We start from the raw sequence: 14,353 nt of genomic DNA, 5'->3' as shown, positions 1-14,353 counted from the left end.
GTGGTTTGTTTTATTGCTTTTTGTTTTTTATGATATTATTAATTATTGTCTTGGTTTTCACACTTTTCTCTCTCTTTGTACGTCTCTTGTCTGAAATCATAATGTCTCCTGCCTTTCTTCTTCTGACTTTTGGTCTGGATACAGTCACCAACGCTTGTTATTGCTAAACCCAGTGGAGTCTTCCAGCCCTAAACTTTTGTAGATGTGCTCTCCTTGTTACTTCCTCCTTCCTTGGTTTCCATAACATCACTTTCTCCTGTTTTTCTGAACACTCCTTTTTAGTCTCACTCATGCATAGACCTCTATTCATCTTCCCTTAAGTGTGCGTTCCTTAAGATTCTATCTGGGGGTTCCTGGGTGGCTCAATTGGTTGAGCGTCTGACTCTTGACTTTGGTTCAGGTCATGCTCTCATGGTTCCTGGGTTCAAGCCCCACACTGGGTTTTGTGCTGAAGCATGGAGTCTGCTTGGGATGCTCTCTCTCTCTCTCTCTCTCTCTCTCTCTCTCTCTCTCTCTCTGCCCCTACCCTGCTTATGTACACTCTGTCTCTCAAAATAAATAAATAAACTTAAAAAAAAAAAGATTCTATCTGTAATATGATTCTTACCCAGAAGAATCTCTTTAGGTAATGTCTGCCATGGCCATGAATGACTTCTGTTATCTGTTTCTTCTTACAGAACTTTCTTCTACATATATCTGGCCATTGAACATACAGATAGAGAGACTATGAATACATTTTTCTTGCTTCCATACCTGTTCAGGGTCCCACTCTCTTCTTGTGACATCTGCATATGAATTATGTGGAGGCTTTGGTATCTGTCTGTCTATAGTTCTTTACCCTACCCTTCTCCTATTCACACAGGCACACCACTTCCTTACCCTTTACTGTTCCCTTCACACACACACACACACACACACACACTCAATCTCTCTCTTTCTCTCTCTCTCTTTCTCTTTCTTGCTCTCTCTTTTCTGACCTTTCTCCTCTCAAACATGTGCACTGCCACTCTCCATTTTTATTGGCAAGAAGGCTAAAAATTGTCTCCTGCCCATTGTCTCTTCATGTAGGTAAAGTGAGGAGATGGGATGTTGGGCCAATTGTCAGATCCTAGAGAAAGCAGAGTGTTTTACTAATTTAGTATGCTTCATTTATACTTGATAGTAACTATTTTAATAGATCATCCATTTTAAAGCGTGTTAATCCTTGAAATGTTTAAAAAATGATCACTTGATAGTGCATATTCATATAGTCTCTTCTGCCTTGTTACTTTCAGATTTAAAGTCATGAATGGGATTGTAATATGAATTTTATTACTTTCAGAATTAAAACTACACATTTGGGATTGTAGTGTGAATTTGCAGGCGGAGATCTTGTCCAAACAAGAAGGAAGAAGCGCAATTAAACGTTCTCCTGTCCACTCTTTTGCTATATGCGATTCAGACCATGAGTCTGAGCTTACATTCCTAAAAGCTACAGGTGTCCATCAGATCATTCAGAGAGAGCACTCAGATTGAGAAGACAGAGGCATCGAGCCTGTGAAAGAAGAGCCCTAAGGAGCCCTAAAAGGGAGCATAGAGAGCTTGTCAGTATGTGATTTTAGAGAGTGGTTCAGGACTTTTATTTGTAAAAAGTGTAAAGGTGATATTCCAACAGGTCTCAGGGTTTTTCACCATCATTGTTATTGATGATGGTGATGGTAGCCCTTTGTTTTTTGTTATTATTTCGTTGTTCTTGGCTTACCCGTTTGTTCTGCGCATTTTTTAAGGTCCTTAAAATTCTGGTCAGGGCAGTGCTTGATGGGATGACTGATCGAAGTGGAGATGTTGCAACTGACCTCAAAGGAAAGCTGCGGGAGTTACTTGGCAGAGTGACTTCAAGAGTGACAAATGATGGAGAAATCTGGAGGCTGTATGCCCAACTGTATGGAAATGGGCAGAGCGAAAAGCCTGATGAAAATGAAAAGGTCAGTCCTCTTCCAGTCCTCCTGGGTGCTTGCCTTTTGCTTGAATGACGTGTGGGGCATCTGCTTTGATGGTTAGAAGCAGAGATAAATAGCTTAAAGGGGAAGATTGATATGCTCAGGTCTTCTGTCTTGATTCAGAATCTTTAACATAAGCACTTGGAATTGCGGGCAGGTTAAGACTCGTAAGAATTCATCTTTTCTCTTTTCGTGGGTTTTTCTCACACGGTTGTTCTCTGCTTCCTGCAAAAGGCTCTGTCTGACCTGCTCCCCTGCTGGAGCTGCCTCAAGTAGCTGTCCACAGTATATACCCTGCAGCCCTTGCCCCAGGCCCCTTGCTGAAGACTCGGGTAGATGGGGCTCAAGGACAGAAGAGCGTTCAGATCTGAGACGGGGGCCATGGAAGGGAAGAAGAAAAAGGAACCAGATAAGAATATTAGAGGCGAGCTTTAAGTCTAAACATAAAATGCTTTACAAAGGTTGCCCGGCCCCTTTCTTGAAAGTGCGTTAGAACACCAGTTACACTCAAGTAATGCCTTTGGCTTAAGGGAGCCCCCAGGGTTTCCAAGGTTGAAATAATTGTTTTCTGTTCTTTTCAAAACCTCCACAACAAATCAAATGTACTCCTTGCGTGAGTTTGGAATTTGCTGCAGTACAGCTAATCTGTGGGATGGTTAGCCGTCTCTCCTCCCTCCGTCCACCCAGCTGGCTTCTGCCATTGCCTGTCTGCCCAGAGAACACATACTTACATGCACGCATGCACACACTCCTACCTGCCATCCTTCCATTTCTTCTTGAATTATGAGGCTTTGCATATGTGGAATCAAGGGTAGTCTGAAGTCTCTCATCTGTGACTTCTCCCTCAAGATTCTGCAGGGATGGAGCTGTGAAAGTGTCTTAAACTTCTGTGAGTACACACACCTTTGAGTAATCCCATAGTTGTGCCTGGGTTCATGCCTCGTTTTCCAAATGGGGCTCGTAAGCTGATGGCTACTGATGCTGAGGAAAGGTGTGCAAGCTTCTTCTAGATTTCCAAACCTGGCATTTCTGTTTTTCTGTTTGGAGGGAAATGTCTCTATCAGATACATCCCTTTGATTGCTTTTAATTGCTTATTGCTGTCGGGTGTGCATCTGTACCCCTTCTTTGATGAGAATAGTAAAGGCTGTGCTGCGTGACACAAACGCTCGTTTTTCAAGTTGGAATTAGTTCCATATGAGTTCCAGGAAGCCGCGTTTGAAATGTGAATTACACTTGTTATTCTGAACGTTGTTCTTTCTCTGTCCTCAGGCGTTCCAGTATCTCTCCAAGGCATACAAGTGCGACACACAGTCCAGTTGTTGGGAGAAAGATATGACATCATTTAAGGAAGTGGTTCAGAACGCCTTAGGCCTCGCACATGGTATTTGATGTAATGTTCTGATATCCCTGCCATGCTTTAATGTATTTTTACTGAAAAAGTATTTGTCAGAAGTGAAGTTCCATTACACATCATTTCAGATTATTTCATTGTATTGAAATTGTTGTATTTGATTCAGCAGATCTTTATAAGACCAACTACCGTGTAGTAAGCACTTTGGAGTAATCTGAACAAATATAGGATAGAGCGGTCTGCGGGATAGAGGCTTGAATGCCATCTGAGTGACAGGTTAGTTAGGAGCTTTCGGTACGTGAAGTATCTTCACAACTGTAGCCAACCTTCACGGCACATAGAGTCTACTTGTGGTTATCATGTAGCGGTAGGGAAATCTGTTAACATTTGCTGACTCCTATTCCTTTATAAATGGAAATATTTATTATCAGAAATACGTAGATTCCTGGAGTACATAGCAACATACAAAAAGCTATGGCTTGTACAAAAGAAACAAAAAATATCCTGTCCCTGCCTTTGGGAGATTTAGTGGGTGATATTTGAAGGGAGGGATAACCTCACGTATAAAGTTGTATGCCTGTTGGGCAAATATATTCCAGATAAAGGTTCCTTTTAATTATTTGCATAAAGAGAAATATACTGGATAAGTTGACAATACATTTCTATATTTATATTTGAACATGGGTGTGTGAGGCCCTGGAAAGGGAGTTCAAATAAAATAATGAAGCTACAGTGCTAAGAACTGGTTCACAGGGACTATGATCCTATCCTAAAGTCTTCCTCCAACTTCTCCTGCAACTATTAATTACAGTAACTGGGGAGCCAACAAGGGACCATAAAAAGGGTAGACCCTTGAAACCAGGGAGACCTAAACTCCAGGACCAGCTCCACCACAAAGTTGCTAGGTGACGTTGGGTAAATGACTTCTCTCTGAGCCTTAGTTCCCTCATCAGTACAATGGGGGTAATACCTACCTCTGATTGTTCGGAAGTAAATGAAAACATATTCAAAAACTTAACAGTATCCTACACATGGTTTAAATGTTAATCCCTTACATTCTCGCCTCAGCCCTGTTCCTCTGGGGTAGAGGATCTGAGCTGTATGATAAGGCATGCAGAACTAAAAAGAGAAAAATGAAGAACAAAAATAGCATTTAATATGTCTCTAAAGAAGTCACAGAACATTCAAACAGCTTAGAAATGGGTTTAGTAGATAATAATTCTACTTCTGGTCTTTGATATCCTTGACAAAAGGGATATAAATATCCAGTTTTCTGGGCTGCCTACCGCTTGGCAGATCCAGTAGACATGCTGATCTCTGTCTAGCTGAAGTTCAGAGTAGATAAGGTGGAGGTCATTGCTGGGAGACCCATGGAATGTGGCTACAGTTCATGCGGCTTGTGTTGGCCATGGTGGGTGGGCTTAGATGGAGTTCAGTTCTTGTGACTTTGACCTTTGTGGATATAGTACCAGGTTTGGGAACCCCCATAGCCACGTGTATTATGTATATAATTATAGCAAGGTGCAATCTCCTTGGAAGAATTTATCTTATCTACTTCAAATTGCCAACCCTAAACATTTCTGTGAACAGCTAGCTTTGTAACATTTAAAGCCAAGGTATTTTCTGTAATCACTAAGTGTTGCTATTGAACCTGTCAAGTATAAATGCACAGGTTAAAGAAATAAGTGCTGCAGTAAAAAAATCTTCATTTACATCTTAAAGTTGGTTTGAAACTATTTTGGACACTGTTTTTTCATCAGGGCAATACTGGGAGAAAAACAAGTGTTTATTCTTTTAAGTTCCCTTTGACTTTAATGATTTAGGTGTTGGTGCTCCAACAACATTTTAAGCATATTTTAGTGGATGCTCGGGTTTAGTTTCTGGTGATATTTTAGATTGATAAAGATAAATGTTTGCCTTTTCTTGTTGCTTTTTTTTTTAATTAAAAAAATATTTTTTCATGTTTATTTTATTTTTTAAGAGAGAGAGAGAGAGAGAGAGAGAGACAGAATGCGAGCAGGAGAGGTACAGAGAGAGAGGGAGACACAGAATCCGAAGCAGGCTCCAGGCTCTGAGCTGTCAGCACAGAGCCCAGCATGGGGCTTGAACTCACGGACTGTGAGATCATGACCTGAGCCGAAGTCGGACGCTTAACCGACTGAGCCACCCAGGCGCCCCTCTTGTTGCTTTTGTATACCAATGCTCAGCTGAGGAATGAACTGGATTTCTATTCTATTCTGTTGCCCACCTTGCTCAGTTCTGAAAAGGCAATGTAACATTAAAAAAAAAAATCTCCACACAATGACTCCTTTGAGTTGCTCTTTGTAAGAGTAGCTACGTGCTTCAAAAGGCCGGAGAAGACATTACAGTGTCTACATAGGGTTTGAGACCTTTGAATAACAACGTTGTCATTTTGTGCCCCTTTGTATTGTTTGGGGGCTATTCATTTATAGCCTCCGCTCTTCTGTTTTCTGGGAAACGGTGCGCAAAAGCTGGTTCTTTCTTTGCCATTCAGGAACTTTAAAAATAATAGTTATGCATTTTAACTACAGTCTACCTGGAGGAAGCACTGCTGTCTTGGATTTGCTGATAATTTGAAACAGCAGTTTATTTCTCTCTTTTTCTGGAGCTCTCTCTTTATCTCTAGTGCCTTTTGGAAGTGGGATTGAGGAAGGGGTCTAATAGTGTTTGTCTTTTTGATCTGCTTTTGTGTTTTTGTTGTTGTTGTTTATTTGTTTTGTTTTTCAGAATTAAAATAAGGATTTAAAAAAGAATCACAGGGGCGCCTGGGTGGCTCGGTCGGTTAAGTGTCTGACTCTTGATGTCTGCTCAAGTCATGATCTCACAGTTGTGAGATCAAGCCCTGCACTGGGGCTCTGCTCTGGGTGTGGAGCCTTCTGAAGATTCTCTCTCTCTCTCCTTCTACCTTTCCCCCCTCGAGCTAGCTCTCTCTCTCTCTCCCTCTCCCTCTCAACAACAACAACAATAACAAAAAGAATCACAGCTATTTCTGATCCATTCCTAGGCATTTAACAGCCCACATACCTCAGCTATGGTAGTCAAATTTTCTTCTACTAAGGGACACAGACATCATAATCCTCACTATCTATCTCCAGGTTAACTGTGCCCTTTGAAGATGAGGTGAACATTGTTGATTACCATGCATTCTTTCAACCCTTAGCTGAGAAATGTCAAAGTCTAAGTATTATTTTGAAATGAGAATGTCACACGTTCTCACCAACCATGGAAGACATTAATTAATGATAAAGCAGTTTTTGCCAGGCACAAGCAGTCTCCACCAAACGATCAGAGTTCGCATGCAAGAAAGACGTCTATTTCCATTCCTGGTCTAAGATCTAGGGTACTAAGTAGACTTGCACTGTTGTACTGGTTAGCGTAGTTTTAAAACTGGATCTGGTTATGGATCTGCTTATAGCAAGCATAATTTAGAAGAACAAACATAAGAACAAACCAGTGGAGAGATATCAGGTGCCGTATTTTTAAAGAGCTCTTTACTGGTTCTTATAAAGCATGAATAGCCAGGCCTTTTGCTAGTGAGGGTTATGCTTTCTTGGTAATTTCACATTTTAGGAAGAAATGGGCTCCCCGGCTCACTGGAGGCAGAGTAGGGCCACATGGGCAACTCTGTTCTCTCCCTGCCCTTGCTGATGTCAAGTGCAACCCGAGATCCCCATTGCGGTCACCTCCCTGAATGCAAGCATATAGGTTGTGGAAATCACTCCTTCCAGAATGGTGATGGAAAACCCTGAGTATAAAAAGGAGGTTAGGATTGAGCTGTCAGCACCTGTCATGTCGCTTCACTAGGCCGGTGTCATTGGCTACTGTGAGTCCCTTTTAAGGACTTGGTGCCCCAGGAAGCTACACTAAGATCTGCCACATCTGGTTTTGCCCTCTGTGGACACCTTGTGTTCAGTTAGATTTTGTCTCTTTTTGCCTGGTTTCATTAGTGTATGTCTGTATATGTTTTGTGTGTGTGTATCTGTGTTTAGGGTCTCTTCCTGATGATTTGTAACGTACCAAAAATCACCTATTTTCCTCAAAATTCTCCTTTTAGCAGTAAGTGTTAAGAAAGATAATGAGAACTGTGCACATAATTATTGTCCTTTTACCAAAATAAAGACTCTCCATGTAGAAATATTTGTAGAGTCTGTACTATAAAATCCTAATTAAGCAATTGTTTTTTGTACTTGTAAATTATCGTGACCGGTATTTAATGCATGTTTTCTCCCATGTGTATTTTTCAGTGGCTATGAAACACAGTCAACACAAATCCAGCCCGCAAGAGGCAGTACAGGTGCTCTCCTCAGTTCGACTCAATTTACAGGGCTTGATATCTAAAGCAAAGGTAAGAGTGAAATGTCAATTCGTTTGAAGTGTCACAGGAAGAAGGTGTTAGTATGACCTGACTGCTCTGAAGTCGTCTTTTACACTGGGAGTAATTTTAGGCCCGCGTGACATTTCAGATATCAGCCCCCAGGTGGCCCATTGTCCTGGTGGCAGCATCATCAGCCTAATGGCTCAACTACCCTTCCTGGGTAACTCAGGAGTCTTTGAAATTAATATTTATAATCCAGCCCTACTGCATTCTTCAAGTTAAAGTAAAGCAATGCTCTTTTTTTTTTTTAATTTTTAAACATATTATTTATTTTTGAGAGGCAGAGAGAGCGTGAGCAGGGGAGGGGCGGAGACAGAGGGAGACACAGAATCCGAAGCAGGCTCCAGGCTCTGAGCTGTCAGCACAGAGCCTGATGCGGGCTTGAACTCACGGAGTGCGAGATCGTGACCTCAGCCAAAGTCAGACAGACGCTTACCTGACTGAGCCACCCAGGTGCCCCAAAGCAATGCTCTTTTACTTACCATCGCTTTCCCCAAAGTGTGGCACATACATTACTGATAGCACTTGGCTAAAGGTTTTTTTGTTTTTGTCTTTTTAAAAAATATTTATTTATTTTTGAGAGAGAGGAAGGGGAGGGACAGAGAGAGAAGGAGACAGAGGATCCACAGCAGGCTCTGGATCAAAGCAGAGCCCGATGTGGGGCTTGAACTCATGAGCTGTGAGATTATGGCCTGAGCTGAAGTCAGATGCTCAACCAACTGAGACACCCAGGCACCCTAATTTTTTTTTTTTAATTAAAAAGAAATTTTTTTTAATGTTTATTTATTTTTGAGAGAGAGAGAAAGAGCATGAGTGCCTAAACTTTTGATTTTAGTGTATATTTATTTCCGTGCATGCTAGAAAAAGTATAACTAGCACATCAAACCTACATTTTCATGAATATTATTGCTTATTTTTCATTTACAGTAGTATAATGTTTCCTTTAAAAAAAGACTTTAAAAAAAAAAGACTTTTATTTAAATTTAAAAAGTTCGGGGCACCTGGGTGGCTCAGTCGGTTAAGCATCCAACTTTGGCTCAGGTCATGATTTCAGTTAGTGGACTCGATCCCTGCATCAGGCTCTGTGCTGACAGCTCAGAGCCTGGAGCCTGATTCTGTATCTCCCTCTCCTTCTGCTCCTTTCCCATTCATGCTCTCCTCTCTTTCTCTCTCAAAAATAAATAAACATTAAAAAAATTATTTGTTTAATTAAAAAAATTTAACTTTAAAAAGTTGAGTTAGAGACAAATATTAAGGAGGTAGTATATGGATTTCACAAACATTGTTAACTTAGGTGGGTGACTCAGGTTTGATAACTAAAACATATAAAATCTACAAACGCCACCTTATAAATGAGCACTTGGATGGAGACACCGAAGAGTCCCCAAGACAACTGGTTTGAAGCCCGGACTCTGAGTCTCTACCTGTGGCAGGTCAGGCATGGGGCGGAGCCTGGGAAATCTGTGTAGCCAGGTGTGGATTATACTTTTGGAAGCAAAATTTAAAGGCATATAACTTGTAACACAATTCAGTGCTTTCTCTTCTCATTTTTTTTTAATGTTTATTCTTGAGAGAGAGAGAGACAGAGCGTGAGCGAGGGCGAGACAGAGAGAGAGGGAGACATAGAATCCAAAGCAGGCTCCAGGCTCTGAGTTGTCAGCACAGAGCCCGACGGGGCACTCGAACTCGTGAACCACGAGCTCATGACCTGAGTCAAAGTCAGACCCTTAACTGACTGAGCCACCCAGGCACCCCTCTCTTCTCATTTTTACTCATCTTCACTTTTTAATCGTAGTTTGCAAACGAATCCTAACGCTTCTGAGAGTGAGTCTGTGTGTGGCAAGTGAAAGTCACTTCTGGACACGTGTAAAACCCTTCCCAGAGTTTGCATGCCTTTTTATCAATTGTTTGATCTTTTCTGATGAGGACATCGTTTTCGCCTGTTTAGATTAGTAACTTGCTTTACTATCCTTTTAGTCTGCAAGCTGGAACCAAGTTCCTATAATCTACCAGGAGGAACCATACTCCCACCCGTCTTGGTGGCATAACTTCAGTTTTGTGTCTTTGAGAAAGCAGCATGAGCTCTCAAAAAAAGTCAGGGTAGCATGCTTTCCTGTGACTTTCCTTCTCAGATCAGGAGTGTGGTTTCCTAGTTGGGTTAGATCACTTACCTACCCGTGATTATTTCCTCAGGATACACTCTACTAGTTCCCTTCTCTCTGTGCAAAGCTTTTTCTTATGAGTTATTAATTGCATATAAATCTATACTTACATACTTAAATAGTCTTGCCTGTGCAGAGACTGCCTATCCTCCTGTATTGTGGAAGATGCCCAAACATTGAAGATAAGGCCTCAGATGGGGCATCTGGGTGGCCCGGTTTGTTAAGAGTCTGACTTCAGCTCAGGTCATGATCTCGCAGACCCTGAGTTCGAGCCCCACATTGGACTGTCTGCTGTCAGCACAGAGCCCACTTTGGATCCTTGTCCCGCTGTCTCTCTGCCCCTCTCCTGCTCACGTCCTCTCTCGCTCCCTCAAAATAAATAAAACATTAAAAAAGAAAAGAAAAGAAGGACTCAGAGCATCGTCTATGTTTAGATTGTGTTCTCATTAGATCCTAAGGGGTTATCCAAAAATGGGAAAAAATTGCCTCCCAACGCCTCCTTTGAAGCACAGTTTTTTGCTATAAAATTTGGGAGTCTCTGGTTTTATAGTAGATCAGATGCCCTTCCTATTTTTTTCTTTTTTTAACAAATTGGCTTGTAAAGCTGAATTTCAGTCCCAAAAACACTTTTTGAGAGCACCTTAAATACTGAAAATGGAATAGGATAGCTCAGTTAAATAGCTTGCAGTAAGCTTGGTTCGTACCAGTCTCTGATCTTTTCTTGCCAGGCCAGGGACTTCATAGAAATAAAAGCTCCAAGAACCTAGAGACTCACCTGACCTTGTCCCGTCTGTGCTCCCCCAGGATGGAGCAACTCTCCACCCCTCAGCACATTGTCACTGTGCAGATTTGCTCCAGAGGGCATGGAGCTGTTGGGGGAAATGCTGGACAGCCTGAACACAGAACAGATTTTATCACTTACGTGCTTAGGGATCCTCAGCAAATAATTCATTCTTTCTAAGCCTCGATTTCTATCTGCTTTCTCCTGAGTTCATAGGGGAGTGATGCAGATTCATGATGATTTGCAAGCACTGTAATTCTTAGTAAAAATCAAATGTGCTGTGTGAGTCCAGGTTATTTTCCTAAAAGGTGTTTTCTCTATCAATCACATTGCAATGTTCTTATGTCAGTCTGTTATGAAATGCTGTACACAATGTGACTACATGGTAATGTGACAAATCTTTACTAAACATTTATGAAGTCCTGCATTCGAGTGAATGCTCTCGGCTCCAAAAATCACTGTGTGAAACTCTAAGCTTGTCCCAGTGATGATACTATCCCTCAAAACATCTTTGGGACTCCCTCTTTAGAATTCTGTCAGAACATTTGTCATGTGATATATGGTAGTGATAGTAAATAGTCCCACAGTAAGGGTAAATTTACTTTTTGTAAACAGGTCAGCTAGTCAAGTCTGATGAAGAAGGTAGATAGTGTGCTGGGGCGTCTGGGTGGTTCATTTGGTTAAGCGTCTGACTCGTGGGTTCGTGGGTTCAAGCCCCATGTCTGTCTCTGCACTGGCAGTGCAGAGTCTGTTTGGGATTCTCTCTCTCTCTCCCTCTCTTTCTGCCCTTCTCCCTGCTCTCTCTCTCTCTCAAACTAATAATAATAAAAAAAGGTAGCATGCTGAGTAAATTACATTTCTGATCAACACACACACACACACACACACACACACACACACACACACACAGTGGTCATAAAATCCCAAAGCTAATTTTTTTAGGTGCCTGTCTTGCCTCAGCAGGCAGTTCCTAACAGAGGCTTTCCAAAATGTCTCAGCCACGATGGCATCGACCTATGTTGCAATATACCTCCCAAGGCAATTCCTTTTATAGGAGGAGAGAGCACATTCATTTTTATTTTAATATGCTGGGATTCTTTGCTTTTACCAAATCTTGATAATCTTTTTGACCCCTGAGTCCTATGCCATAATTAACTTTTAAATAACATAAAGGCAGGGGGGTGCCTGGGTGGCTCAGTTGGTTAAGTGTCTGACTTCGGCTGAGGTCATGTTCTCATAGTTCGTGGGTTTGAGCCCTGCCTCAGGCTCTCTGCTGACAGCTCAGTCTGGAGCCTGCTTCGGATTCTGTGTCACCCTCTCTCTCTGCTCATGCTCTGTCTCTCTCTCTCTCTCTCTCTCTCTCTGTCAAAATAAATAAACATTAAAAAAATAACGTAAAGGGTATGGTTTGTATGAACTTGAATATAAAATGTGTTTGTTTTGTTTGTATACACAATGAATAGATTTGTTTTGTTGAATGAAAAATCCAGAAATCATCCTGTGACATCAAAATGAATGACCGATATTCAGGGCAGCCGTTCTGAAGAGCATAGCTCATTCAAATTTACAGGTTCAGGCACGTTGTTTGATGCCTGGCTCAGTTTTGCAGCTTGTGCGTTTCCAGGATGGTGAACAGAACAAACCCTACCATTGCTGCTGTCATGTGGTATTATTATATACAGGGAATTTGACTTCTCTGCTCTGTACCTATCTTATTTTAAAGAGATTTGTCATTGTTTTGATAGTTCTCCTTTGTTCTTTATATTGCAGCAACTTTTCACAGATGCGGCGAGTGGAGAGATTTCCAGGGAGCTCGCTGATGAAATGGTAGCTATGGACGCCCTAGTAATTGAGCTACAAGGCCTTAGCAATGAGTTTCGAAATCAGTATTGACCATCCTGGGAACACTTTCTGGAAAAGGAGCTCTCACCTTCTGAGTTTCTGAGTTTCTCTCATACCTATGTATCTGAAACACAAGATACTGATTTTTTAAAATAAATTTCTCTTTTATGGCTAACATTTTTGTTTTGTGATTTTTCCAAATGTTTGAGCTTTCTGAAGTACGTTAAAAGTTCCCTGTTTCTTTAGGCTTAGTTACAGTTGAATTCAGCATCTTTATCATTCTTGAGGTGTTTCTGCACAAAGAACGAACAAATTGTAGTTTTCTTTTTAGCATAGGGTTTATTCTCTCTCGGCCTAAAATGATATAGATCATCCTTTGGAAAAACTTAGTCTATACCAGGAAGAAAATATCACACACTACAAATTTGTAGAATCGTTAGATCGGCTGCTTTATTATTCAGAAGTGGTAAAAGGGTAGATTGAGTGACAGAAACCTTTTTCCTTCTTGAGATTTTGTATTTGTGTCTGAAAAATACAGACTTGGCTAAATTAGAAATGTGCGTATGGTTTAGCTTCGAAATCAAGAAAATGCAAGAAAAAAAAATGACATAACCCAAATTTTGATTCAACCATTAGCCACTAGTAACCAGGCAGACCCTTCTCCTTTTATATACTGCGAGCCCTCGAGATGGTTGTTCAATAAGGTTATTATGAGTGAAGACAGCCATAAACGGTGCCATGTTACAGAGATGCCAAAGTAAAATGCTTTCTTAGCAATGTCTGTGGAAACAAATATTGAAGGCATTAGCTGAGTTTAATAATCTTACTACAAAAGTCGTAGTAAGGAATTCTCAGTCCTGGCGTGGGTTGCTGAATTTTGGGTCCCGTGCATCAGTCATCTGACCCTTGCTTTTATCTATGTTCTTATTTATAAAATGTGAATAATTACCACCCCTTCCTTCTTTGTTTCAGCTGTCGCAGGAAATTTAAAAATGCATACTCTGCAGATATAGGAATTCTGAACATTTAAAAAAAGTCTTTTAAAACTTTCATCAATGAATTTTAGTTACAAATGGTTTCCTATGCTTCGTTTCCTTAACCACCTGCTTGTCTTTTCTAGTACACTAGTCTAAAAAAAAAAGTCGGTGTCTTCCTCAAAGCAGTTTCTCATACAGGAGACACAGTAACTGTGAGAAAGCCCAATAAAGTGAGCTAGTAGCCTGAGCTAACATTAAATGTCCATTCAAATCTGTTATGGAAGCTGTTGAGGAGTAGGTAGGTAAATGGAGGGAGGGAGGTTTTAAGATGAACTCTATCAATACCCAGCTGTGAGCCCCACTAGAAAATGGATAGACATATACTGGGAAGGGCAAAGATTTCAGGAATCAAGTGGAAGGCTGAAAAAGAGTTTCCAAGTATTAGAAGTTTTTAATTCTCAGTTTGATTTTCTTCAGGTTCAACTCAAGGTAGAAAGACGTTGGTGAGTGTGAGTTGTCACAAACCAAGTCACAAAAGGATTATCTCCTTCCCGTCCTGTTGTCTAATGCTATGTTGAACCAAATTCTCCAGGACGATGCCCTACACCCTCTTTTATTTTGGAATGATCTCACAAAAGAGGGGGCTGTTAAATGGCTTCTTTTAAAGACGTAGACTTGTTAATGATGTTTAATAATCTTATGTGAATGTTTAACATAATTGAAGAAAATATATGGGGAAGTACTATGGTAAAGTTGGAAATGTTGGGGTCTTATCAAAACCTCATCTCTACCACCTCTAACACTTAATGCTCAGGTACTTGATTTCTTCATCTGTAAAGTGAATGTGGTAATAACAGTACCTTC

At 40.9% G+C, this 14,353-nt stretch overlaps 1 protein-coding gene across 1 annotated transcript in view; it reads left to right on the top strand.

Moving 5' to 3' along the window:
• Positions 1–12,687, top strand: part of TTC27 (tetratricopeptide repeat domain 27) — a 187,915-nt gene extending 175,228 nt beyond the window's left edge. Inside the window, exons 17-20 of the mRNA XM_053891008.1 lie at positions 1,767–1,964; positions 3,250–3,361; positions 7,597–7,697; positions 12,441–12,687. Of these exons, the coding sequence (XP_053746983.1) occupies positions 1,767–1,964; positions 3,250–3,361; positions 7,597–7,697; positions 12,441–12,563 (534 nt within the window). The 3' untranslated portion in view covers positions 12,564–12,687. The remainder of the gene's footprint in view (positions 1–1,766; positions 1,965–3,249; positions 3,362–7,596; positions 7,698–12,440) is intronic.
• Positions 12,688–14,353: the final 1,666 nt, after the last annotated feature.

The sequence above is a fragment of the Panthera pardus genome, unplaced genomic scaffold, assembly GCF_024362965.1.
Source record: "Panthera pardus isolate Hobbes unplaced genomic scaffold, ASM2436296v1 HiC_scaffold_26, whole genome shotgun sequence".
Classification (NCBI taxonomy): domain Eukaryota; kingdom Metazoa; phylum Chordata; class Mammalia; order Carnivora; family Felidae; genus Panthera; species Panthera pardus.
This window is presented reverse-complemented; position numbering and strand designations above follow the sequence as displayed.